The 22830-nt window shown below is 57.3% G+C and overlaps 6 protein-coding genes across 6 annotated transcripts; 3 read left to right on the top strand and 3 right to left on the bottom strand.

The window, feature by feature from the left end:
- Positions 1-3693, top strand: MYCTH_2303567 (uncharacterized protein). The gene is made up of 3 exons (XM_003662615.1): positions 1-543; positions 695-3314; positions 3391-3693. Exons 1-3 carry the CDS (start codon positions 418-420, stop codon positions 3579-3581), a joined length of 2937 nt encoding a protein of 978 aa, XP_003662663.1. The 5' UTR covers positions 1-417; the 3' UTR covers positions 3582-3693.
- A 1383-nt stretch (positions 3694-5076) lies between these two features.
- MYCTH_2060907 (uncharacterized protein) lies at positions 5077-6522 on the top strand (the record flags this gene model as incomplete). The annotated part of the gene is made up of 4 exons (XM_003662616.1): positions 5077-5449; positions 5555-5859; positions 5989-6121; positions 6176-6522. The coding sequence occupies 4 exons, from the start codon at positions 5077-5079 to the stop codon at positions 6520-6522; spliced, it is 1158 nt and encodes a 385-aa protein (XP_003662664.1).
- A 100-nt stretch (positions 6523-6622) lies between these two features.
- Positions 6623-8870, bottom strand: MYCTH_2303570 (uncharacterized protein). The gene is made up of 5 exons (XM_003662617.1): positions 8571-8870; positions 7763-8484; positions 7099-7618; positions 6813-7027; positions 6623-6755 (listed from the first exon to the last, which is right to left on the bottom strand). The coding sequence occupies exons 1-5, from the start codon at positions 8587-8589 to the stop codon at positions 6723-6725; spliced, it is 1509 nt and encodes a 502-aa protein (XP_003662665.1). The 5' UTR covers positions 8590-8870; the 3' UTR covers positions 6623-6722.
- A 3419-nt stretch (positions 8871-12289) lies between these two features.
- On the bottom strand, positions 12290-15702 carry MYCTH_2303573 (uncharacterized protein). Its single transcript, XM_003662618.1, has 3 exons — positions 15325-15702; positions 14842-14997; positions 12290-14776 (listed from the first exon to the last, which is right to left on the bottom strand). The coding sequence occupies exons 1-3, from the start codon at positions 15596-15598 to the stop codon at positions 12471-12473; spliced, it is 2736 nt and encodes a 911-aa protein (XP_003662666.1). The 5' UTR covers positions 15599-15702; the 3' UTR covers positions 12290-12470.
- Positions 15703-19390: 3688 nt separating this feature from the next.
- On the top strand, positions 19391-20324 carry MYCTH_81466 (uncharacterized protein; the record flags this gene model as incomplete). The annotated part of the gene is made up of 1 exon (XM_003662619.1): positions 19391-20324. Exon 1 carries the CDS (start codon positions 19575-19577, stop codon positions 20322-20324), a length of 750 nt encoding a protein of 249 aa, XP_003662667.1. The 5' UTR covers positions 19391-19574.
- Positions 20325-21097: 773 nt separating this feature from the next.
- Positions 21098-22221, bottom strand: MYCTH_2303577 (uncharacterized protein). The gene is made up of 3 exons (XM_003662620.1): positions 21859-22221; positions 21678-21791; positions 21098-21591 (listed from the first exon to the last, which is right to left on the bottom strand). The coding sequence occupies exons 1-3, from the start codon at positions 22112-22114 to the stop codon at positions 21194-21196; spliced, it is 768 nt and encodes a 255-aa protein (XP_003662668.1). The 5' UTR covers positions 22115-22221; the 3' UTR covers positions 21098-21193.
- Positions 22222-22830: the final 609 nt, after the last annotated feature.

Genomic DNA, 22830 nt, shown 5'->3' on the forward strand with positions numbered 1-22830 from the left:
CGGTAAGGTTCGATTTTGACCTCGAACCCAACGGCATCTCTGCCCGCCTCGTCTGCGACAAGCATCCGCCAAGACGGCCCTCCTCCGTCCCCCCTCAGCGACCTATCGGATACCTGCCGCCCTCCATCCGCTGGCACAGGCAGCACAGTTCTCCCCCCTCTCGACCTGTTCCTCTCCCGACAACAACACCAAGGGTCCCCCCCATATCGAGCCCCGCGGCCCCGTCGGTTTCTCTTCTTCTCTCTCGCGCGCAGTTTCTCTCCCTTTCACGCCCGCCAGCCTTCGGTTCCGCCCCGCCCACGATACCCTACGTGTACATGACGATCCAGTCGCCCGCCGACGTCTTTCGCATAGCATAGGCCCTCGGGCTGCTCCTCGCCTGGTTCCTGTTATCGGCATACCTCGCCGGGAGGAGCCATGGCCGAACGAACGTCTTCGTCGAGGCGGCCGCGGCCAGCCAGCGACGAAGCCATCGGGAACTTTGTCATCGACAGGGAGATAGGGAAGGGGAGCTTTGCCCAGGTGTACTCTGGCCGTCACAAGGTTAGCTTAGCGTCCCCCCGTCCCCGGTCTTGTTGTTTGTTTGTTTTGCTCTTGGGCCTCAGTTGGAGAGACTCGCCTTTCCCATTATCCCATTTCTCCCGCGAGGCCCGAGTTGGACGGGGCAGCGCCCGCTAACATGTCGTTGGATAAGGACACGGGCGCCCTGGTCGCCATCAAGTCCGTCGAGCTTTCCCGCCTGAATAAGAAGCTGAAGGAGAACCTCTACGGCGAGATCAAGATCCTCAGGCGGCTCCGTCATCCCCACATTGTCGCCCTCCACGACTGCGTCGAGTCGGGGACGCACATCAACCTCATCATGGAGTACTGTGAGCTGGGGGACCTGTCGTTGTTCATCAAGAAGCGGGATAAGCTCATCACGAACTCGGCCACGCACGAACTCGCCCGCAAATACCCCGTCGCCCCGAACTCCGGCCTGAACGAGGTGGTCATCCGTCACTTCCTGAAGCAGCTCACCAGTGCCATCAAGTTCCTGCGGGAAGCGAACCTCATTCATCGCGATGTCAAGCCCCAGAACCTGCTCCTGCTGCCGTCGCCCCAGTTCCGGGAGGCCAACAAGATGCAAAAGCAGATCCTGAGCGCGAGCCACGACTCGCTCACCCCCGCCGCCGGGCTCCCCTCGCTCCCCATGCTCAAGCTGGCCGACTTCGGCTTCGCCAGGGTGCTCCCATCGACGTCGCTCGCCGAGACTCTGTGCGGCTCGCCCCTGTACATGGCCCCCGAGATTCTCCGCTACGAGCGCTACGACGCAAAGGCCGACCTGTGGTCCGTAGGCACCGTACTGTTCGAGATGGCGACGGGGAAGCCCCCGTTCCGCGCCGGCAACCATGTCGAGCTCTTGCGGAAGATCGAGGCGTCCGAAGACGTTATCCGGTTCTCAAAGGACTGCCTCGTCAGCGCCGAAATCAAGGGCCTGATCCGAGCCCTCCTCAAGCGAAATCCGGTGGAGCGGATAAGCTTCGAGGATTACTTTTCTCATCCCGTCATCACGGGTCCCATCCCGGGCCTGGTGGAGGACGATATTCCGAAGCAGGCAGAGAAGCCGGCGCCGGCCGAGACGAGGGGTCCGAGTGGGGTTGACGAGGGCGCGACCCTGTCGCGGCGGACGTCCCTGAGACGGTATCCTCCTCCTCCTCCCGCAGAGCACGACGGGCGCGAGCCCGGAGTCTCCCCGTCGCCGAAGCCGCGCCGGTCATCACCCCTTGCGACGCCTATCGAGCCCAAGCCGAATCCGCTGGAGCAGGTATCCAGCCCCCGCCTGAGCTACTCTCCCCGGCAGGAGGGAGAAGAAGGGCTCGGGATACGGCGTCCCGCCGTCCAGCCGTCCACTTCGGCTCCTGTCCGGCCCGTTACGTACGTTGACCGAAGCCGCCGATACTCGAACGCTTCGGTGAGGTCGCCCGCTCGCGAGCCTCCGGCACAGGAGCCTGCCGGCCGCGCGCGGCCCAAGAGCGCAGCGAGCAGGCCGCTGACGGAGGAAGAAAAGGCCGCTCAGGACGTGGCTTTCGAGAGAGACTACATCTTCGTAGACAAGACCGCGGTCGAAGTCAACGCGCTTGCGGACCAGATCTCGCTCTACCCGCAGCAAGCCCAATCGCCCAAGTCGGGCCAGATCGTTAGACGCGCCACTCAGCAGGGGGCGCCCACCTCGACCACGGGTGCCGTACCGAGCCGCTCGTCCAAGAGCCCGCAGGGACGGAACGACCATTACCGGAAACCGTCGTACGACAAGAGCTTGTCCGGCAGCCCCGGCAGCACGACGTCGGTCATCTCGAGGGCCATCCAGGATGCCAGCCTCCGGCTGTTCGGCTTCAAGGTACCACCACAGATGCTGTCCAAGGGGCAATCGCCGCCGCAAATATACAGCCCGTTCCCCGCCTACCCGACGCCATCGGTGCCGGCGGGCTTGATCATGGACGGGAAGCAGAGCACCCCGGTGGACGAGGACTCGAGAGTCGCGCAGTGCATCGAGGAGTACGCGACGCGGAGCGACGTGGTCTATGGCTTCGCCGAGGTCAAGTACAAGCAGCTCGTTCCGCTGGCCCCGTCTGCCGAGCACGGACTCGGTGGTGTCCTCGCCGACAAGATGGGCGAGGAGGACGAGGGTCTCACGACGGACGCGATCGTGTCCATATCGGAAGAGGCCCTGGTGCTGTACGTCAAGGCGCTGTCCCTGCTCGCCAAGGCGATGGACATTGCCAGTCTCTGGTGGTCGCGCAAGAACCGGGCGGAGTCGAGCAACAGCGTGCACCCGGCCACCCGGGACTCGGTTAACTCGCAGGCGCTGGCGCTCAAGATTAACGCCGCCGTCCAGTGGATCAGGTCCCGGTTCAACGAGGTCCTGGAGAAGGCCGAGATTGTCCGGCTAAAACTGATCGAGGCGCAGAAGCAGCTGCCCGAAGAGCACCCCAGCCACCCGAGCAACCACCCGGCTGAAACAGGCGCGGTGAGCGGCTCGGGCACCGAAGGCGTCTTCCTCTCGGCCGGAATCAGCGCCGAGAAACTGATGTATGACCGGGCCGTGGAGATGAGCCGCACGGCCGCCATAAACGAGATTGCGAGCGAAGATCTACCGGGCTGCGAGATCTCCTACGTCACGGCTATCCGCATGCTCGAGGCGGTGCTGGATAGCGACGACGACCACCTGCCGAAGCGTCGCGTATCGAGCTCGTCATCCAAGGATGACAAGTCCGTCGCTGCTCAAGACGCCCCGGATGGGATGAGCAGCGACGACAAGCAGACGGTGCAGAAGAGTAAGAGAGAAGAACCCTTATCTCTATATAGAGCCTCGGGCAGTAGTTTCGTAATTTGTGCTAACACCTGCTGCAGTGGTGCAGATGATCAATGGCAGGCTTGCCAGCTTGCGGAGGAGAATGCGCGCCATTGCAGCAGCGTCAAAATCACAGCAGCAGCAGCAGCAACAACAACAGCAGCAGCAGCAGCAGCAGCAACAGCAACAGCAGCAATTCGTCTCCCGGCCGCGCAGCGGCGATGTTACGCCCCGCAGCGTCCCAGTTTGAAGGTAACAGACTTTATGATAACTGACGAGAGAAGAAGGCATTAGACTCCCCATTACCATTATGTTTGGGGAAAGGAAAGGGCACTTAGGCCTCACGGCTGGCACGGGGTTTTGGTCTCCGGCGTCTGGACTATTGGACCGGCTGGAAAGGGCGCTGTTATTGTGTGAGAGAGAATTACGTTCCAGGGACACGTATATGGGAGTTTGGTGCTCTTTTTCTTCTACATGGTCGATTCGCGCGAGGGCATGACTTGGCGTTTGGGGGGCTGCGGGTTTTCTATACAGGGTGGTCATACGTATCACTACCGGTATATGCTGGATTCCTGGTTGTTTATTCTTTTTTTTTTTATTGGGGAGGGGGGGGAACGCGCTTGGCCTGCCACCCTAGCATTGACTGTTTCTTCTTCGTCTTCTCTTATTCCCCTTCCCCCTCGCCTGGGAGTTGGCGAGATTTGGTTTGGAAGGCGGTCTCGGGTAACGGACCTTTTACAGGACGGTGACTGGGGAGACAATGGATAGCTTGATCCAGCCAGGCAAAGAAGAATGATATAGTTAAGCACAATGAAGCATCATTACAGATACTTTGTTGTCCGGGGCTGGTATCTGGTTGGGTCCTCGATGTGGCCCATCCCGGATATTTACACTAACTGTAACCCTGGGGGTGTGATGGGGCATTCCCCATGGATGCCGTCCCCGGACAACTGCCCCAATGGGCTCGGTATTCGACAAGCAATGGATGTATGTACATACTCGGCCTCGATCTGCTCCATCGCGGCGGGGGGCATGATGTGACAACCCTTTCCCAACAAACGGTACATTCGCTTGCTGTCTGTACCATGTGCGGATCTCGGCGGGTTAATTATCACTTTGGAAATGGTGCAATTCACCCGCAGCATGAGCGAGGATCAAGCCGATCCCGAATCTGGGGTCGAGTGGAACCCCAGGCGCAAAGTGGACACATACACATATACTCCGTAGTGTCCGGAGGATGGATGTAAGTCAACTACATAGTCGCTCTGCTCCTGCAGGCTCTCAATCCGTCGACTACTTTGCTTTCATTCACGGCGATACTGTTGGTGGCCTGGCTTGCACTTCCTACAACCCAAACTTTCGAACAGTTTCCGTGATTATATTATTCTCTTCATAACCAGGCAGAGCAGTACACTGCCCAGGTTCCAGAATCCCTTAGGACCTAAACGGTCTGTCGCTGCTTGTGGAGTAATAGTAAACACGCCGTTCCTTTAGAGCTCATCGATTAACAAAAAGACCTTCACTCTCCTTGTCGGCTGCCATCCAACGCTCCAACTATCCATACATACATAGCCAGACGGACGCCGTTCTCAAGATTATCTCGGACTCTTAACAGCGAGAGGGGAAGTTCCCTTCTCTCTCGTTACATCTCGCAACTAAAAGGCGGCGGCAATCATCACCTTTGAACTTCTCACGAGCTTCTTCGTCACTTCACCCCTGCTTCATTCAGCATCTAGACGGACGGCATGGTCTCCGCGCGGGATCCTCTCGTTGCCCCTCCAAGCAGGGTCAGAGAGAACAACAACGGCAACGCCGACCCTCCCGGGGACTCAGGATCAGCCGACGACGAAACGACCCGGCTGCTGGCCGCCTGGCGGATCAGCCCCGAGACCCACGACCACATCCTCCGCACCCGCATCCTCCCGGCCGAGCTCGACCCCTTCCTCCCCGAGGTCGGGGGCAAGAGCACCCGGCCGCGGGCGATCCTGATCCTGGGCCAGACGGGCGCCGGCAAAACCCACTTCACCCCGCGCCTCCTCTCGGCCCTCCGCCAACAGCAACAAGAAGAAGGTGGAGGAGGAGGGGGTGGGGGTGATGATGGAGGAGGAGGAGGAGAGAGTCTACCATCAGACTGGGACCGTTCTCCTCGAGATGACACCAGCACCAACACCAGCACCAGCCGACAGCGAGCGCAACGACGGCAGAGATGGGCGGAAAAAGAAGAAAGGCCGATCCTGCACCTGATCGCGGACACGTACAAGCGGTACCACCCGCACTACGCGGCGTGCCTGGCGTCGGCGCGGCACGCGGGCCTGGCCTCGCGGGTGGCTGGCCCCGCGGCGGCGCGGTGGCTGCTGGCCGTGTGCGAGCGGGCGGCGGACGCCCGGGCCGACCCGGTCGTCGTCGAGGCGGCCGCCCGCCGGCCCGACGAGTTCCGCGCCGTCGCGCGCGCCTTCGCCGCCCGCGACTACGCCGTCCGCGTCGCCGTCCTCGCCGTCCCCGCCGCCCTGAGCCGGCTGGGCATCGCCGTCCGGTTCTGGGAGCGCCTGGAGGCGGGGAAGGAGGGGGAGAGAAGACGGGAGCGGGAGCGGGGAGGAAAAGAAGGAGGAGGAGGAGGGGGGGGAGGAGGAGAAGGAGGAGGAGGAGGAGGAGAAGAGCAAGAAGAAGAACAGAAGGAAGGGCACGGCGACAGGGGCATGCCGGTTCGGTTCACGCCAAAAGCGGTGCACGACGCCAGTTTCGAAGGCGTCGAGGCCGTCGTGGGCTGGTTAGATGAGGACGGGGAGGCCGGTGCAGACCGAGAGGAGGAGGAGGAGGAGGAGAAGAAGAAGAAGAAGAAGAAAGGCGGGGGGGAATTGCTGGACAGGATTGTTATGGTGCGGAGGGGGGGAGAGGTGGTTTACGGGAACGAGAGGGCCGAAAACGGGTGGGTGAAGGAGGCCGCGGCACTCGCGGCGCTGAGGAGGGAGCGGGCAAGAGGCTTGACAGACGAGGAGAGGAAGACGGCGGAGGAGGGCATTAGGATGCTCAAGTCCCTGGGAGATCCAAAGGCGGATAGGGAAGTGGAGGAGATCGAAGAGCTCATGGCTGGGTTGGGCATAGGCGACAGGACCGTGTCGGAGATGATGCCGTTCGACGCGGCCGATTTTGTCAAACCGGCTGATCTAGGGCGAGACGACATTCATCCCTGATTGTTCCGGGCGTACGGGGGCGTAGTCGGAACTGAGTAGGGATGCTAGAACATGGTGGTAGACTATGGTCGTCAATCGGTTTCCAACAATCCGGCCGGCTCTTTCTCTATGTGCGTTCGGATCCGTTCTATAAATTTCTCCACGGAAATGATTCTTTATAGACGTCCCGTCGCATCCGTTCCAGTAGTCCGAGTTTCATGTCATAGCATGTACCTGAACTCCGGGTTCAGATCCTGCTCGCGAGGTTAGCAAAGCCTGATAAACAAGACCGAGCGCCCGGCCAGACTTACCCCAAGATCCAGCTTCTGAGCTTCCGTCAAGTTCAGGTCGTGCACCTGCTTGCTCCGCTTCTTGTTCTCCCACGTGATGGCCGCGGCATACGCAAAACAAGATAGCACGCTGAGGCAGATGAACGAGAGGCAGATGGCATAGCCCTTCCTGTAAAAGGGCGCGTCGCCTTTGACGAACGAATAGGTCGCGATGATACCGCCGATATTACCGAAGCCTGGCACTGTCAGTCCCCGCCGCTCGCGCAGCCACCGGGTGGAAAAAAAGGGGCAGGAAACCGAGACGAACCAATCTGCCAGGCGCTCCCGATGGCTCTCCGGTGATGCCCGCCTAGGTTCATGTTGAACCAGCACACAATGACGGGCATGGCCGAGTAGGTACCCATGCAGGTCAAGAACAGGGCCGCATACTGAACCTGCAGGTTATCGTGGACGGAGAGCAGGACGGCGAAGCCCGAGATGGCGATGCAAATGGACCCGATGATGAACGAGAAGCGATGCTTGGCCCAGTCTGACAAGATGGCGACGATCATGGAGAAGCCAAACGAGACGGCCCAGGGAGGGACGGATCGCAGCTGGGTGGTGATAGGATCGTACTTGTAGCTCTGGATGATGGTGGGCGCGAAGTAGGCGTACGAGTAGGCTGGTACGATGAGGCCGAAGTACATGAAGCCGCCGAGCCAGATCTTGTAGTCGGACATGACGTCTTTGACGTCTCTGAGCTTGATCTTGCGCTCGGCACCACTCGCGCCCTGCGAGGCGCGCAGCCGGGCCTTGACGTACTCGCGCTCGTCGTCACGAAGCCAGGTCTGTCGCGTAGGTCAGCACACCGAGTCACTCCCAACGCTCTCTCTCTCTCTCTCTCTCTCTCTCTCTCTCTCTCTCTCTCTCTCTTTCTCGGATCGGGGGTCCCTGTTCGCTACTGGGCAGACGAGAGAAAATCACCGACGTACCGCCTGTTCCGGGAAGGAAGGGAAGGTGAAGAGGAAGATGACGCCCAAGAGGACGGTGAAGCAGCCCTCGAGGAGGAAGATCCAGCGCCATCCCCGGTAGTTCCGGATGTGGTCCATCTTCCCGATCGCCGAGGCCAAGAGGCCGCCAAAGGCGCCGGCCAGCGAGGTGGACGAGAAGAAGAGGGAGAAGCGCTTCTGGGCCTCGGCACGGCGGTACCAACTGCCGATCAGGTAGAAGCACCCGGGGAACAGGACGCATTCGAAAGCGCCCAGGAAGAAGCGGGTGGCGAGAAGGCCGCTGTAGTTCTGGACCAGGCCCTGGAAGACGGTGACGGAGCCAAAGCCGATGCAGCAGATGGACAGCCAGACGCGGGGGGTGAAGTGTTTGAGCAGGATGTTGGACGGGATCTCGAAGACGATGTAGGGGACGAAGAAGATGGTTAGCGCCGTGTTGTACTCGACGCCGCCCATGTGGAGCTCCTCCTCGAGGCCGAAGGCGCGGGCGTTGCCGATGTTGACGCGGTCGAGGAAGGCCATGAGGTAGAGCACCGAGACGAAGGGGATGATGTATGCGTCAATCTTGGTCGTGATCCGGCGATCCGTGGTGTGGGGCGGGCAGACGACCTCCTCCGAGCCCGGGGCCGAGTCGTAATGACGGGCCGCATCGCCACCGACAGCGACTTTGCCGGCCGCCGGATATTTGGTGTCCTCCTCGTCCGATGCTGGCGTTCAGTGTTAGTCATGTTCGGGTTACAGCAGATGCACACCTCCGGATTGTTCCGCGACGGAGATGGACGAGTGAACGCACGATGCTTGAGCTCCGACATGGCGGCGAGTTCGGGCGTTTCCGCGGGCTGGCAAACTCGATCCAGCAATGCTCGTTGTAACGCTTCCGCGCGGCTTTGTCGGGACGAGGCCGAGGCGGGGGAGAATTGGCAAGTTACGGCGCAAGGCGAGCGGAGGAAGGGAAAGGAAAAGGAAAGAGTTGACAAGGGGAGGGAAGAAAAACCGGTACCAATCTGCACAATTGATAGGAAGTGCAGATCGTTGGTACCACGCAGATCAGAAGGAGCGCCGACACGCCTCGACAAATGCCATCGAAATTTTTATACACCCCCCATCCGAGGTAACACCAGATGTACGGAGTATTCCGTACACTACGGCAGGCTTCCCGCGTTGTGCGGCCGAGCTGCTATCCCCCATGAACCATGACGCTATGTACCGGATTACCTCCGCACGTAGCGAGTACACTAGTGGACTTCTTTGGCTTTCTGGATGGCCAGGAACCGGAATCGGGGGTGCTAACCATAAGCACCTTCCAAAATAAGGTTCGCGACCAAGGGTTCTGTAGCATCGTGAGTGGATGGCCTCCGAGGCTTCTCCACCGGCTCCGCGTTCTGGGCTCTGGGGTAAGAATCCACCCCCGCATTGGCAGTGTATTGGACCCACTAGGTATATGCCCTAAATTTCGTAGTGTACTGCATCGGGCATCGTGATCGGTACGTGCGGGACACATGTAGTGTATTCCGCACTCCAGCATACATTCACTTGGACCTTGTGAGCAAGTGCATACGGAGTGCACTACTGGTCTGAAACTGGTCCGTTGTCCAGCGCATATATATATGGTGAACTACGACGAGATGGATTTAAGGCCAGCCTCGTGAATCATGAAAACAAGGTACCTGTGGGCATGTATGTGCATACATAATCCGTGCATACCTATCCGTGGGTATGTACAGTGCATACTACATACTCCATTCATGGCAGGTGTCGAGAAAGAGTTCCTGCTTATAACGTGGAGTCTCAAAACACTGCTCCTACTGGTCCAGCCCAATTACGGTATAGGGAGCTGTTCCAAGCTTCTAGAAAACGAAACGACAACCTCAATCTTCACGGGCTAACTGGAGAACACTGAACGACAAAAGTCGGTCCGTCCATACATCCGCCCTCTCTGGCAAGGAAATCTTGGCCCTCCCTACACACACTCACCTCCACCGTCATTTTGTTTCGTCTCATCACCCCTCTCTCTAGCGCCCCGCCCCCCAACCTTCCTTTTTTTTTTCTTTTTTTCTTGACTCTAGACATGAACCCTGCCGTGTCCTTTGCCACCCACAGGTCGAGACGCGCATGAGAAAATATATATATATATCATTGAATGCTTAGCTGGCAACTCAGAGAAGCTTCAAAAAGGGCCCTCCGCGCTAACTCTACCCTCCAAGCCTCGCCAACCGAATGTATAATATGGACGCCGGTTGACAGGAGGTCGAGTACGGCCTCGGGCTCTGCACGCTTCCCCGGCGAAGAGCTCAAGGTTGTTCTTGGAGCTGGTGCGCAGCTCTGCATCTCGCCTCATTTGCCTCTTGCCATCTTGACCTTCCCTCGCCGACATCAGCATCCAGCGATGGTACTCGTTCGACGAGTGAGGACTGGATTAGACCACGGTCCGGTGCAGCGCGCAGACAGTGCCATGATGCGGACCTGTACAGAGTGGCTCGCAGAGGGAAAGAGTACTCGGATCTCGCCAACGACCCGGTCATCCAGGATCAAAAAGGTGGGGTCGCGAGGTGGACCAGTCTCCGCGAAAGAGCACGGTTGTATGCATATCACAACACACTGCAAGCTCGCAAGCTCTGGGCCCGATGCGGCCGATCTCGGTGTGGTATACCCGAGAGGTACGGAATATGCCGCGCCCCAGCAGTTAGCGTGGCTGCATTGGCAGTCTGGAATTTTTTAAACGTGAGTGGGGTCGGTTTTCGTCCCGACCATTGTTTGGATTTCTTCTTTCTTTGCACTCCAATGCGATGAGGAAGCGGCATCCATGATGCGCGTGAAGAGAACGCTCCTACCAAGGAAATACTTGAGACCGTACAGTCGGCTACACTACGAACAGTCTTTTGGAGCAACGCGCTGGGGCCGATCTGGCCCAAAATCGCCGCGGGACCGAGTGGGGACTGAAAAAGTCGGATCCAGTGATTTCAGGCGCCGGGTCACCAAATGAACCAAGACCTTCTCCCCGAGCTAGTGTATGTACATACATAGTGTAACTGACCAGAGCTCCTGGTCACACGTGGCAATTCCAATCGGCCGGCATCGTGGGGGAAATGGGCCGGCTTGTGGCGGTATTGGAACAGACGCTATCCCGCCTCGAGCATGGCGCACGGGTGGTGTCCATACGGAGTAACTAGTCGAATCTAGAAGACCCGATATGTGAAGACACTATAATATCTTTTTTGCGCGCACACAGTGCATACATCCAAAAGGACTTCCTTCATACCTTACATAGGTGTGGTTATTTTATTTGAAAGGTTATACATTTTTTATTCATACTATGAAATAGGTGTGTGTATCAAGACTGATTACATCTCTTATTCAAATTGACTTAAAGGACTTAAATTGTCTCTTCAATTAATGCGTAGTTAAACCGATCATTAAAATAATGAATAGTGTCCAAAGTTAGACCCGAAGCCAAGATCACCAACTTCATCCACTAAATAGGAAAGGGACCCGGGAAAAGGACCAGGCCTTCCAAGCACCGCCGTGGGATGCCACCGTCGGCTCCAGATGTCGGCATCGACGTTGAGCAGGCGGCTCATGGCTAAGGTAACCTCGTACCTCTCTAGCGACGCTGTCCAAGAAGCCTAATCCTTCTTCTTTGATTCCAGCTACTAGTTAAGAATCTCCTAAAGGTCGTTAGTATACTACTGCTTGAAATAGGAGATCTTATAAGAAGCCGACGCCCGGCCCACGTGCAAGTCCGCATGCATCCTTCCTCTCCCCATGTCTCTCAGGGTGCTGAACCTCCGAGTCGCGCGTTTCCTCGAGACTGATATAATTTAAATGAAAGGAAAGCTATTAGTATTAATATTACTATCGTGCATCCAGGTCTGAAGTGGTAGAGAGCGTCTATGGTGTTAGACATTTACCCCAGTCAGGAACCGGCGTTTCGAAAACAGGCACCAAGAACAGAGGATCCTTGTACGTAAGGTACCTAACTCATTATTACACTACTGTGAGCATGCGGAACGCCAGTTGGGAGCATAATCGCGCATCCAGTTAAGGTCCATGTATTGTATTCTAATAATGCACTGCCATGCCTCTTGCCGTCCGATGAGAACAGACGCTCAGAACAACCCTTCTCGCATCCTCTCCTGTGAAACGTTGATACACCAACAGAATAATCACCCAGGACGAACTTCCAACAACAAGGGCACAGGTAACAGGAACAACAACAACAACGGGGGAATCTTTTTCTTGGTCAATCAACCCTACCCTAACCCTCTCCCAACCCAAGAGAGCCAAGAGAGCCAAAAGAAGAGCGGAAACAATCAACAACCCACGTCCGGGTAACCCGCATTAGCCAGACGGATCCAGCACATCCAGAGCCAAACCGACCACTTCTGCCCATGTCTTACTTTCCCCAGTCTCCAGGAATGGAATGGCTCTGGCTGGTTCGCAGGCATGTATGTATGCGGGATATCTACTGCTAACCCGGTCCTTCAGAATGCTCAATGCGAGTTTTTCTTTATTTTGCTTGGAGAAAATAAAAGAGAAGGAAGAAGTAGCAAGAGGAAGAGGAAGGATAAGAAGAGGAAGAAGAAGATGGATGAAGAAGAAAAGGATACACTAAAGGTGCGTCCGAATCATTCGTAACGGCGTTGAACTCATTGGCGGTATGTCATCTCTGAGGAAGTATCCGAGAAAATGATTGCTATTGCGCCTTTGGCTCCTGAGGCTGCTGCGACTGCGGCGGTGGAGGGGTCGTTGCCGTTGTTGTTGTTGTCGTCGTCGTCAACGGCTGAGGCGGTGGTGGTTGGGTGTGAGATTGCGATGTCTGATTCGGAATCGGTGCGGCTTCTCCTGACTGCGGTGGCGCTGGCGGCTTGGCCTCTACCGGCTGCGGCACCGGCTGTTTCTCCTCTTCAGTCCGTTTCAGATCTAGACTCTTGCCACGTGACGACAGGAGGCTGGAACCGATCGACACAGCCCGTTCCCCTGCGGGCGGCGATTTGTTCCGCCGCTGTTCGACATTCTCCTTGTGCTCGCGGTACTTGTTCTTGATCCAGCTCGAGATCTTGTTGGACTCGTCCCTGCTCTCCTTGCTGGATACCTCGGTCAGTGGAGCCTCTGTGTTGATAGTGGTGCGGTCCGAGGTGTCGCCAGCCGTGCTATGCCCGGGCTTCCCGGAACTGTTAACAGATGTGCCGCTGGCGCTGGCTGTTGCATTCGATCCGATCGGGGGCTGCGCAGCGAGCGGAGGATAAGACGGTGGTGAAGCGTCCTCTTTCTTGCGAGACAGTCGCCAACGCCGCTTCTTCTCCTTCTCGTTGGGTGTGTCTGGAACGGGCGCCTCAGCCGGAGGGGCTACTGGCTCATCCACTTGGTCGAGATCTGAAGTCTCGTTAAAGGAACTGTGCAGCGAGGTTGGAGGCGACTTCTTGTGCTGGAGTGGTAACTGGGCGCTGCTGGGGTGAAGGGTGTCGGCGTTGGCGTATCCAGAATGCGAAGTATCGGCGTTGGTGCCGCCGAGGGTGACGTTACCGGGACTGGGGTGAGCACCGGCAGTGCTCACCTCCGGGCGGCCCGACTCGGTGCTTCCGGAACTGGCTCGGGAGTTCGGATCAGTGTCAGACTTGACGTTGTTGGGAACGGCGTGAGAGGGTCTTGGTGTCAGATCCGAGGACGTGTCAGCTGGTTGCGTTGTCGCAGACTCTTCGGCACCAGCAATGGGCCGTACTGCCTCCAGAGGGTTCGCTGTCTCGGCATTGGGAGAGGCCGTTGCTGAATGGGAAAGCGAAGCAGTTGAGCTGTGGGCACTAGGGTTTGCGCTGCCCGGTATCCTCTTTTTCCTCAGCTTGTTAGGCTGGCGTCCGTCGCCCTCACTGGAAGCCATCCTCTGGAACAAGGTGGGCAGTTTCCGTTCCTTGGACGGAGTCGTGGCGTCAGGGGTGGGAGGCTCGAGCAGTTTGTCCTGGCTTTTAGCGCCAGGAATGGCCAGGCCAGGCTGTGAACTGGACGGCGCTGTCGGTGCTGAAGCTGACGGTTCTGTTTCCTCCGGAGGAGTGGCAATCTCCTCCACAACTCCGGGCGAAGATACCACTGTAGTTGCGGGTGCTGCGACCGGCGTCAAGGGAGCGACATGTGGCTCGTTCCGAGAAGCGAACCTCCCGGACTGTAACGCTGGTGATTTCTTGGCCGGGAGGGTGTTGCTCCGCGCCAGTCCGGCTGTCGGGGTGGTTGCCAACGCCGGGCTGGCGGGGCTCGGGCAACCGTTAGAGTGGAAGGACCGCCTCGACGAGGTCGACTTGTTTCTCCGAATTGAGCCTTCCTTGGCAACACTCTCGGGGCCGACGCTGCCAGTCGATGCAGACCGAACAAGGCCCGTCTTGGTGTTCGGCGTGGGTGGGGCGTTGAGCACTGGCGTACCTTTCTGGACTTCTTCCACTGTCTTCTCGTCGGCGGCCGTGCCTTGCATCCCAATGAGAAAGTGATCTTGGTTCTCGATGAGGAAGATAATGACGCATTGATTGAGCCGATACTCCTCTGGTGCCATGGCGTGGGCGGGATGGGAGAGCATGCCGGGCTGGAAGATGGCGGCCAGGTTCTGAGACGTCATGCGGTTCTGGTCCGACTTGGCTGCGAACACGGCAAGCAAGTCCAGAATGTAAAGGAGAAGCTGGCGGTTGAGAGGCGGCAACTCTGTGATCAGGCGCTGGTATTTGGCGATGGCAGCATCCATGTCGAAGCCCTCGACTAGCTGCGGTCCTTCCGCTTCCCCATTTCCGGGCTTCGTTGCCCCCCGGAGTGGTTCCCGGAACTTCTCGTAAAGATCCAGAGGTACCACCGGCTCAGGGAGATCGTTGAGATAGCGGCGGAGGACGTTGGCAGCGTCGTGGACTGTGTACCCATCCCAGACCAGTCCTTTGCCGTACCTGTCAGGAGAGTCGAAAATGTTCTTGAGCTCCTTGATCCGCTTCTCGGAGCCGCTCAGGCGAAAGATTCCCTCGATCTCGGTCGCTTCGCAATCCGTCAGTACGCATCTAGGCGTGAAGCGGATGACGGGGGTGGATATGTGTACGAACCCCTCTCTTTCAGAAACACGCCGCACTTTGCAACAACGATCGGGACATAGCCGTAAATGTAACTCTTGCCGTCTTCGTCCACAAGCGAGATGGCGACATTTGCGTAGGTGATGCTCTGGCGTAGGGGGACCCCGAAGATTCCTTGGGGCCGAGGTTCTGCGACAATCAGTTTAGCTCTGGCCGAACGGGACTTGCGACGAAGTGCACAAGGGCATCCCCTGGATCGCCAGGCCACAAGACTGGAAAGCGCGCCCAACTTGGGCGGCACCGGTGGCCTTCTTCGTGACGACGGAGGCGGCGGGGGGCTCATGCTCGCACTTGCTTGATGAGCCGCGCGCCTTTCTTCGTCTGAGACGATGTTGTGAAGTAGTGACGTGGCGGGTGGGAAACGATTGTAGTCGCCGTGCACATCCTCTGCAAAGATGGTGGCTTTCCTTTGGGGCTGGGTTCTTGGAAATGGTATAGGAGGCGGGGTGGCTGTACCCTGTGACTCTTGATGCTTCGAGGGGAGCTTAAAGCCTTTCCACCACGACTTCAAATCGCGCTTGCTGGGCGGAGACACAGCGGACTGTGCTTGAGAAGCGGCGATCGTGTTGGGAGTGTTCGGGGTAGCCGGGGCGTTCGGTCGCGGTTGTTGTTGCTGTTGCTGTTGCTGTTGCTGTTGCTGCTGTTGTTGTTGTTGCTGCGGCGGCGGCTGCTGCTGCTGCTGCGACGCAGGCTGTTGTTGGGACATGGGTGGCTGAATTCCGGGCGTCATGGCTGTGACGGCGCGACGGGGGGCGCGAGAAGGGATGCCACTGCGCTGGGCAGTCTGTTGCTGTGTTTCGGCGCCGCCAGGTTCAGGGATCTAGATCGGATCGAGACGCTGCATAAACGAATGCGGGAGGACAGAATGAGCGAGCAGGGGAAGGAGCACGTGGGCGATCCCCGAAGTGACAAGTATATGCGCCGGGCGCAGGCGTGCGATGATTTCTGCGACGCGATGCGGCGCGTGCCCGGCTGAGACCCGGTTTCTGGTGCTCCGGGCGCTGCGAGAAATCGCGAGTCTGGGTAGCTGGAATCGCCTGGCACGCCTGGCCACGTCCGAAAGCTCGACAGTATTTCGTAGCGGCTTGAATGAGAGACACGGTCGGCCGACTCGATGGAGCTGGTGATTTGGGGGTAGCTCTGCCTGGTCGAGCTTTTTTCCTGACAAAAAACCGCGTCCGTGTCAGGCGATTGCAGGTTTGATTAGATGAGGCTCGTCCAGTGTGTGACGACAGCTGGAGAGAAGAGGGACAGAGGCTCGCTTTTCAAAAGCCTGGGGGGGGGGGGGAGGTGGAATGGGGCAGCAGCGACAGGGGTACCGACGATGGCCTTGAAGGGTGTAGTACTGTTTAGAGCTGTTCTCCGCACTGTATCATTAGCGGTAGTAAGCCCTCTCCGCTCTGTTGTTTCGTTAGTCACAGCCGCGGTATAGAAGTCTGATGGACACTTCCAACCACGGAGCATTTGAGGCCAGATGCAGGCTGGCTTAATAATGAGAAGAGCAAGTTTGGTTTTTGTTGCCGCGCTGCTCGTTCAACGAACTTGTCGGAAATACAACAGCCTCAACGCTCTCAACGCGTGTGTGTGTGTACTGTATTATTCACCCACCCCCCAAGCAATCGGCTCCCTGCTATTCGACGTACAGTACATACACTACCTGCCTACCTGCCTATCTTACTACCTCTCGACCAGCCAACCTTGGCTTGATGCTTGAAAAAGCCGAAGGAGCCTGTTGCTTATAACCTGATTTCTGTGATGATGACCAATCCCCAGGGCTAGTATATCGACGATCAGGGTAAGACTCTTGCTTAGAGCATGCTTGGGTAGTGCTTCGCGTGCGCGCACGTGAAGGTTCGGGTATGGCCCGCGCCATGGTCTCGCGTTTCAACCTTGGCCAAGCGACCACGAAGGCCTTCGTGAATGAGGTGTTTTCCCCGCAACAGATCGCAGTTTTCAAACTTGACACGCTCATTTTTGTGAAAATTAACTCCTGCAAGGAACCTCTTTCGGGGGCCGCTGTGCTTCCGAGAATCTGTCATGTTTGCCCGTACGGATTACTTAGTACTGTATTGTATGTATGTACAGTACTCCGTACATACATACATTAGGTACTTGATGGCTCACGACTCCGCCAGTTTTAATAGGGTGGTCCTCTTGACAGAGCAATGTAGCCCGTCATGTTTGTTGCTGCAATGGAGTGCAAACACAAAGACAGCAATCAGCCTGAGGTGGCGTAGGATGACGGCGGGTTCTTCCGTCACGTCATTGCCTCTCGCTTCATCTGTGCGACTTTAATCTCTGGGAGGGGAACCTGAAGTCTGTACGGGTTAGTTGGGGCTCTGCTCGGGAGAGAGGCATGGACCAGTTAAGCGCTGCTGCCGCCGGCAGGGGCACCTGGCAGACGCGAGAGACTGGAGCGCATTTACCGGGAGGTAGTGAGGTAGGTCCCTTATTACCAGGTTTGTATGTATGTACGGCGAAATACGCAGCGGAATGCAACACAGCAAAGCGCTCTTTGGTAACCTTTCAATTTCGGGGGCTTTCCCGCGCGCACAGACGAAGCCAAGTGTGCGGTCGACGTACGTCCGTATTTTTAACTTCCTGCATGATTTTGAATCGAGACCAACTCGAATCCCACAGACTCGCGCAGTAGGGACCGGAGCACGCCGGACCCTAACCTCAAATCAAATAAATTCTTTCTGAGCCGTGAACCCAGCATCAACACTGGCTCGCAGGTTTAAGCCGACGCGCAAAGAACAAGATTTCAGCCTCACTATCAAGATCAGAACTGGCAAAAGGAGAGATCATAACTCACCGACAGCACAGTCGCTGGCCCTCTTCCAATTCCCCTTCCCCCGTCGCCCCCGTCGCGTATGCCGTATTAGCCGTAGTAGTCTAGGAGAGTTCTCGAGGTGGCCAGCTTCTGCAGGCTGGAGCACGGCCCGCTTTGCCGCATTTAACGGCCGTGGAGCCCGCGTCATCAATGGATGGAGGCTGAAGAGCAGCTCGTATGGGCGGTTCTGTTGGTGTGTAGTCTTCGGGTAGCAGAAGCATCTGACTCCAGCTCGCAGAGCTTTCGCCGTCAGCCGTCACCGTCTTGAATCCCGTCACCGAGCATTGGAGCCCTGCGGCATCCTGCTGAGGCTGCAGATGCCGCGAAAATGAGCAAAAGACAGTCAGGAATCAAGAAGTGACATCTGCGAACTTCCTTCCAAGAGACTTTGGCAGACTTTACAAGAACGAAACAAGAGGCCATTGAAAGGAATTGGAATTCGTGAACCCTTCATCCGGGGTCGAAAAGTCCTGGGTGATCGACATGTACGCTCTACCCCAACAAGCTCCTATGTCGATTTTAGCGACGGTGCCGTGCCTGTTCCACTCTCTACAGGACCTGTTTTAACAAGTGATGAGAGTACTACTATATATAGCTGCTCTAGCGGTGGTGCCTCCCTCCATAGACTGACAAGCAAGAAGACAGGCTTGTGATGTTTACTCAAGCTGGTTCAAGTGCGTTGCCCTGGTTAGTATTCTGCCTTCTCAGCTTGGATGTGAAGCTTCTCGCGCGGACAGGTAATTGGCAAGGCCTAAGATTCGGAGGAGACGCTGATTTAAATGAGCATTCTCGCGCATTAACCTTTGGGCCTCCTAGCTATAGCCAGATTGTTTGCATGGTCAAACCAGTTCATATTTTGGAAGAGTAGGTACTGAAACAGATATCACATCGGGTTTCTGGCCACTGCATTCCATTCGGAGCTCAACGAGGAACAGGACTCCATCAATGATTCCCATAATAGTCCATAGTAACGGTGCGAACAGCGTAGCCCACACTCGCTCGCGTGATCGGTCTTGTTGTGTCCACTACTGTGTACGCAGTCCACCAGCGTTAGTGTGTTTCGTGGTGTACTCTGCTTGAGCATCTCTTAGTGTAGGGCTGGTCCTCGAGGCTGTAGGGAGGATATTTTGGGCGATTTGGGACGACTCAAACCAGGACCCCTGCCACGAAGTGGTAAGGTGCTACCTAAGAGGGGTTAGATCCGCACATGGAAGAGCGCTGAGTTCGCCCGTCTTACAAGTTTGGCATGAATGCTCCTGCTCCACTACGGAGTATTTTTTTTTCTATTTCAAGTGACAGCCAGGGGTGGGTTGCCTCCTGCCCTGAATTTTGGGGAGACGGAACACTCGGCGCTACCCGCGTAAGGGACCTTCCGCAATCGCCATAACCTTTAACCTTCTGCATCACCGAGGGTTCGAGCCAAGACCGTGGATCCCGGAGGCGTAACAGAGATGTACAATCCCGCACCAGCGGCCAATGGGGGCTTGGCGGGATGGGTGGACAAGATCTAACTTTAGGAGCGCGACTTGGATCGCTCGACGCTGGACCTCGGCGATCCTCAGGCGGGCTCCGCCGTGATCAACACAACCGGGGGAGTGCCACTGGAGGGAGATTGTGAGGTCGCAGGCGAGCAACGCGACGGAGTAAGCACGGCCATGATTATGGAAACCTACACAGTAAACCCCAGCTCGAAAACTCTACTTTGGATGTCGAAGGCTGCCGGAGTATAATAAAACCCATCACAGGTCACCCTCCTCGTCGTCTTGTCCATCCTAGAAGTTCAAGTCAGCCCCAATACATCCTCCTCCTCTCGACTTCCGGCAATCGCCATCTTTTTTCCCTGACCCGTGCTTGCCCAAACCAAACCGCCATCATGCAGCTCAACACTTTGGCCCTGACGCTGGCTGCGGCCGTCTCCTCGGTCGCCGCCTACCCCATCACCGGGGACGACGTCAACTGCCGCACCGGCCCCGGCACCAGCTTCAAGTCGGTCAAGACGTACCCGAAGGGCACCGATGTTAAGCTCAGCTGCCAGACGTACGGCGAGGTGATTTTCGGAAACTCCATCTGGGACAAGACCCAGGACGGCTGCTATGTCTCGGATTACTACGTCAAGACGGGCAGCAACAACATGGTCACCGGCGAGTGCCCCGACAACGGCAACGGCAGCGGCGGCTCCGTCTACCAGGGCAAGATCAACCGCACCGAGATCATCTCGCGCGCCGAGTACTGGACCAAGCAGAACGTGCCCTACTCGATGGAGAAGACGTACCCGGACCCGCAGGGCCGCTACTACCGCACCGACTGCTCCGGCCTCGTGTCCATGGCCCTCCACGCCATGGCCCCCGGCTACAGCACCGTCACCCTGCCCCAGATCGCCGTGGCCATCTCGTGGGACGACCTCAAGGCCGGCGACTTCATCGGCACTCTGGGGGCCGGCACCGGCGGCTCCGGCGGCCACGTCACCGTCTTCCAGTCCTGGGTCGACGACGCGCACACGCAGTACTGGTCGCTCGAGTGCGCCAACAAGGAGAAGGGCTGCCTCCGCCAGAAGCGCAACGTCAAGTGGAAGGTGGGCAGCAACACCGCCAAGCCCTACCGCTACACCAAGGTCATCAACTAAACAAGCCCTCGTTCGGTGGGAAATATTGATTGGGGAGCTATTGGTTGCTTGTACATGATTTGGATTCGTGTTATAGAAACATTATCGGGCGGGTATTTTCATTTTTTTAAGTTTGAAAATTTACTTGTTTACTATTTGAACTTCTGTTGCCCCCTTTGCGGCGCGCTTGCTTGTTTATACCGAGACCTTTTTGATTGACACAATAACGAGGACTGCTCTACAGCGCCCACTTCGCCAGCGGTCTTGCCGAAAGTGCGGTAACCGCATGGCATATCTCCCCTTCATTCACGGCGCCACACTCGTCCATTCCCCATTCCCATCCACCGTCGTCCAATGAAAAGCACGATGCTTTTCTGGGTCTGGCCTTACTGCAGGGGAGCTATCCAAGTAAGCGGGCCGAGTCGGCCGGACGGCGCTAAAATGAACAGGACGCGAGGCTCCGTCTCCCTTGTCTTGGGCGGATCGCCTGCCATCTTGATACCCTTCGGGAGGCGGGAGTGGATGAGGCATCTTTCGGAACAGAGGGAGGCTACAGATGATGAAGTGGTGGTGTTGGGGGTTGTTGAGAGACGGTCACGTAAGGAGAGCCTCACACCAAGTGCTTCTGATACCTCCCTGGGTTTGGGAAAGTCCCGGACCCTACGCCGGACAGGCATGCTTATTTCTCTTCGCCAGTGACTGGTCGCGTCCCCTCCAATCGGGAGAGATTGGACCGAGCGAGCATGTTGTTGACCCCCCACCCCATTTGGTCCAAGACCAGCGACGTCCAAGACGCAACGCGGATTTTGACGACGGGCAAGAAAGACTTGAATTCGCCCCTCCACGATGTGCTGGAGTTTTAATTTTCTTTTTTAAAAAAAAATCTACGGTCAAAGAATCGACGTGTCCGGGAGCAGCGCGTTCCGCCACTTCATGGCCGAGTGCTCGTTGGCCCACTTCAGCACCGCGTCGTAGTCCTTGCACTCGTGCTCCGAGCCCTCGCCCGGCCCGGCCCCGGTCTTGCCCTCGAGCGTCGTGTCGGCCGAGCACATGATGCCCTGGCGGAGGTAGTTGAAGCAGTGCGCCGTGTGGTGGGCGACTTCCTCGGTCAGGTTGAAGCCGGCGTACCCCCGCTGCCAGTGCTCGGCCAGGTAGGAGAGGCAGTGGAGCTGGTGGAAGACGGTCATCATGTACCCCGGCCCGTCGTTGTGCCGGTCCAGCGCGACCGTGTACGGCTCCGGCAGGTCGTAGCGGCTGGCGTCCTTGACGACGACGTAACCTCGGCTCTCTGGCGACGCTGGTTAGCAGGCAGGCACTGCCTTCTACTAAGGAGCATACCTCGTCTCGCTGCGGAAGGAGGGGGTCTCGGCATACCTGAGCTCAACCCGATCCAGTTGTGGAGAGTGCGGAGAGTCTCCGTCTCGTTATACCACATATCCTCCCGGGCGTACTTGGGATCGTTCCGGAACGTGTATATCTTGCGAGGGACTGGAGCAAGAACACCATGTGTTTAGCAGCTGCCTCGGGAGCGGGGGAAGATGCTGGAAACACCTACACCGAGGGACGGGCGTCCGCCTCAGAGTCTCGCGGCTGACGACAAAGGGCTTGGCGACGAGCAGATATGCTATCGTGCCAGCCATGGCGATGTCCAGAAACAGCCTCAACCACCATACGACGCCCCTTTTCCGGGGACCGCTTGCGCCGCGCCCCCGGACTTCCGGCCCAAACTCGGCTGAGACATCGTCGCTAGAGGGGGCCTTTGGGAGAAACGTCTGCTCCTCCTCGCCCGCCTCGTGTTCTTTGGTAGTCATGTCCTAGGGGGTAGTGCAAATCCTCCCTCTCTCTCTCTGTGCGTCTTTCTCTCGTCCACTCCACGGAATCCGGTTTTTTTTTGTTTTTTTTTTTTTTTTTTTTTTTTTTGGTTGGTTGACCGGAGAGCCACAGTTTACCTGGGCGACCGAGTTGGCTTCAGTCGTCACTGAGCCGACGAGTCCACCATTGAAGAGAGAAGGGTTCCAAAGTTGCTTGGGGGTGGTCGATCATACAAGCAACGAGCGCCACTACGGCCTCATTTAGCCGGCGAGAGTTCCATAGCAGATCCGGGGCGGGTTACATCGGTTCGGTAGAAGGCTGCCGCCTGCGAATCAGGTTAGCACGGCTTGATGGGATGCTCACAACGGAAACGGAACGGCTAATATACACACTACTTCTAGACATGTATGTATGTAATCCGTACATGTCCGCAGCTCGTGGTGTGATGTAATGTACGCTTAAGGATCAGGTTTCGATTCGTCAAATAACGGTACTGTGCCCTGCATACTTGGTGTTACGGAGGAAGAACGAATGGTCATCGGGAGATTGGCGCAGTCGGGTGCCTGAGGTATGATGACCTTATCTCTCCCTAGCCGATGCAGAAGAGTCACAGTGATATTTGTGAGGGTCGCCCTTAACTTCTGATATGCCATGCGGCAATCCTCTTCTAAGCCGAGTTTAAGAATAGCCAAAATGAAAGGCCAAGACGTAAACA

This window comes from Thermothelomyces thermophilus, chromosome 3, assembly GCF_000226095.1.
Source record: "Thermothelomyces thermophilus ATCC 42464 chromosome 3, complete sequence".
Classification (NCBI taxonomy): Eukaryota; Fungi; Ascomycota; class Sordariomycetes; order Sordariales; family Chaetomiaceae; genus Thermothelomyces; species Thermothelomyces thermophilus.